Source organism: Apaloderma vittatum, unplaced genomic scaffold (genome assembly GCF_000703405.1).
Source record: "Apaloderma vittatum isolate BGI_N311 unplaced genomic scaffold, ASM70340v1 scaffold4407, whole genome shotgun sequence".
NCBI lineage: Eukaryota > Metazoa > Chordata > Aves > Trogoniformes > Trogonidae > Apaloderma > Apaloderma vittatum.
The window spans coordinates 24,342-27,457 of NW_009726544.1; the positions used below are offsets into that span (position 1 = coordinate 24,342).

A 3,116-nucleotide genomic window follows, 5' to 3' on the forward strand; every position below is an offset into this window, starting at 1 on the left:
AGAAAAAAAAAACCAGTGCGTCTCTGATCAATTAGTGGAAGTGACAGTAGGGTTTTGCCTGACAGTTTAAGGCTCAATTTTGGGGTTTTTTGTATCTAGTAGGTCCACACACAAGCAAAGCAGCACGATGCAGAGTTGGCAGGAGGACACATCTCCCATGCGATGGCTGAGAACTTCCAGGAGCAACGTTGCTGAAAGACCTGGATAGATCCTGAGCTCTGAAGGGTGGCAGGTTTGGTGGCGAAGTCAACGTCTGCAGTCCATGAGCACCATCAGTCCATCAGCCAGGGATTGCACGTTGAACCTTAAGAACTGAGCATTGACATCTTTGCCTCTAGTTTCATTAAGTTTTGCAAAGAGACCTGTTGCCCTGGATTATTCTGGTATTGATGTTATTGCCTATCACCGTCTCAAGTCCAAAGCAGGGAAATCAAGGCACCAAGTCTTTAACATGCAGACTAATTTTTTGAGGTCCTGTTCCCAGTGTGCTCGCTCTTTTAGAAATAATGGGGTTGACTCAAACCCCAATAACTGGCATTTTTCATCAAAATGCACCTGGAAAAGGCAATTCCCAAGACAGGTGAAACAAGCTGGCCCAGGGGTGTTTACCAAAAAGGACAGCAACAGGGAAGAGATGGACTTGCTGCTCAGAGGTGAACTGGAAGGAATGCTGAGATGAAGCACTCAGAAGCCACTCCAGAGGGTAAGACACCCTCACGCCAGGCATAATATTTGGGTTTTCCATAACAGCTCTTCTAATCTTTTCATCTGGAGGAAGGAAACACACACAGCACACATCCCACCTCAGGTAACAACAGGAGCATGTTTATTCAGGTCTGGCACTTACAGAGCTTGGAAGGACAGGGTACACATCATTTGTGTGGGGTTTTTTTTTTTTTTCCAGAAAAGTCAGCCCAGGATCAGAAGAAACGAAAACGATTTTATAAAAAAGAGACTGCAGCTGCAAGGAGCCGGGAATGTGTCTCCCTTCGGATCATGCATTCCCCATGCCCGGATCACCCATGAGCTGGAGAACGCCGGAGCCAGGCACCTCCACAGAGGTGAGAGGCAGGAACGTCTGAACGCTTGACCGGGTGGTGTCTGGGGTTAATCGGTTCCTCGGCGAGTCCCAGCCTTGTTTCAACCAACTTTAGAAACGAGGAGGAGGGGGATATTAGGTATAAAAGCAGAAACCCTTCCAAAACGATCCAGCTTTGCCAAGGAGGTGTGAGAGTGCACTGGGGTTATGTCCAGAGAAAGAGGAGACCAGCTTGGCCAAACCGCCCAGGTCTCCAATGCTGGAAGCGCAGAAAGTCTGGGAAACAATCACCTTGGAAGCCTGCTGAGAAGTAGAGGAACTCCTTGCAGGCAGCAACAGAGAAGATATCGGCTAACGAGACCCGCGACGGCCCATGGAAGACGGCTCTTCCTCGGCCAGCCCCATCACTCGCGAGCCCTGAGGACGTAGATGAAGCTAACGAGGATCCCCAAGGCCAGGACCGTGTAGCTGGCTTTGACGCTGCTGGAACCGCTGATGTTGCAGAGGAAGGAGTCGCAGCAGTAAACGGAGGCAGCCGCTATGCCGAGGTTAATCCCAGCACTGGGGCAAATGGGAGAGCATCCCTTGGAGATGGACTGGCCAGACTTGCTGCCTGAATTTCAGTTGGGGCGGTGGGAGAGGAAGAAAAAGCAAAAGGAGACGGGTTAAGAATGTTTCTCGGCTTTCTGATCACCTGTTGTGCGAAGGAAATAACAGAACCGAAATAGCCAAAGCACCACAGGTGGTGCAGAGAGGACCGAAGTGCTTCTCGGCGTCAGGCTACAACAGTAATCTCAGTCAGCCCACACATCTCGAGGAACACCCGTGATAACCTCCCGCACAGACCCCAGAGACCACGCAACACCCCCTTCTAGGCTGTCGGCCACAATTTGGCTGCAGCGGTTCCAGCGAAGAATCTCAAAAATCCCACTTGAGCTTGACCCTGGGACTCCTCAAGCGAGACAGCGAGCGCTGGGTGTAGAGAGCACCGGGGAGGCCCTTGTGAGCCAAGTCTGCGTTTCACCTGTCGGCTGCGAGAGAGGCTCAGGGCACATTTAGCAGCAGGAAATAGGAAACCATTAGCGCTGCGCTAAGATGGGTTTATAAAATCTCCCAGCCTCTGTGCATGCACGACCCACCCACGTTGCAGACTGTTGCATTTGACACCCCTCCCTCCTGCAGGGGAAAGCAAGGCAAGCTGGGCTCTTATCTCTGCCATGGCACCAGGAGACCTGCTAGAGATGCCGCTTCCCTTGGAGAAGGAGCTGGGAAGAACAGATACTCTCCCCCTCCCAAATCTTTCCTGGCACTTTGTCCACAGAGAGCAAAGAAGCAAAAGTGGGACTCGGGGATGAACAACCTGAGCACGATGCCAAAGCAGGAAGGGTGAAACACAGGAGGAAGCCTGTAGCATCCTCCACTTTCATTTATTCATCAGCAACCTCCCCGCCCCCAACTCTGAAATCCCCCTCAGATTCCTGGCATTGGTGCAGGCACATGGGCTTTCACGTGATTCCGTCTGGCGGCACAGCCCTCGTACAAATTCCCGTGGGATGGTCCGACACTCAGTTGCTAAGCAGAACTTTCCCCTTTTTCCAGCCAAAGGAAGGAAAGAAAACCTTCCGGCAGCTCAGCAGGTGACCCAGGAGAGCAGCCAAGAGGCACAGAAGTAGGACCTGTCACCACTCACCGATTCCCATTCCGACATACGTCGTCACACAGTGGTTTTCATTCTCCCCGCACTTGACAGGCTTCAGGCAGGCCCAGTTGGAGGATGCATCCGAGCACGAAAAGCAGATGAGCGTGTGGGCTGCAAAGAAAAAGCACACCCTGGTTAGGAGCTGGTGGGAAGACCTCCTCGCTTCGTGCTCACATCCTCGCATCTGGCCACAGCCACGCTTGCTATTTCAGCTGTATCCATCTGGAATAGTTTTGTTTTGTGTTTTTTCCCCCAAAAAAATTGGCCAAGTGAAGAGCTCAAGCATAAGGAAAACATTTTAAGACGTTGGTAGGATCAACCATCAGCTAAAGCCTCAACACAACCACAGGTCAATCTGGTACTTTCTGGCAGGCTCCT

The 3,116-nt window shown here is 51.6% G+C and overlaps 1 protein-coding gene across 1 annotated transcript; it reads right to left on the bottom strand.

Moving 5' to 3' along the window:
* Positions 1 to 1,443: 1,443 nt before the first annotated feature.
* Positions 1,444 to 2,849, bottom strand: LOC104276856 (lymphocyte antigen 6E; the record flags this gene model as incomplete). The annotated part of the gene is made up of 2 exons (XM_009873311.1): positions 1,444 to 1,652; positions 2,730 to 2,849. Coding segments are annotated over 2 exons (329 nt in total), but the record flags the coding sequence as incomplete, so codon positions are not given.
* Between the last annotated feature and the right edge of the window lie 267 nt (positions 2,850 to 3,116).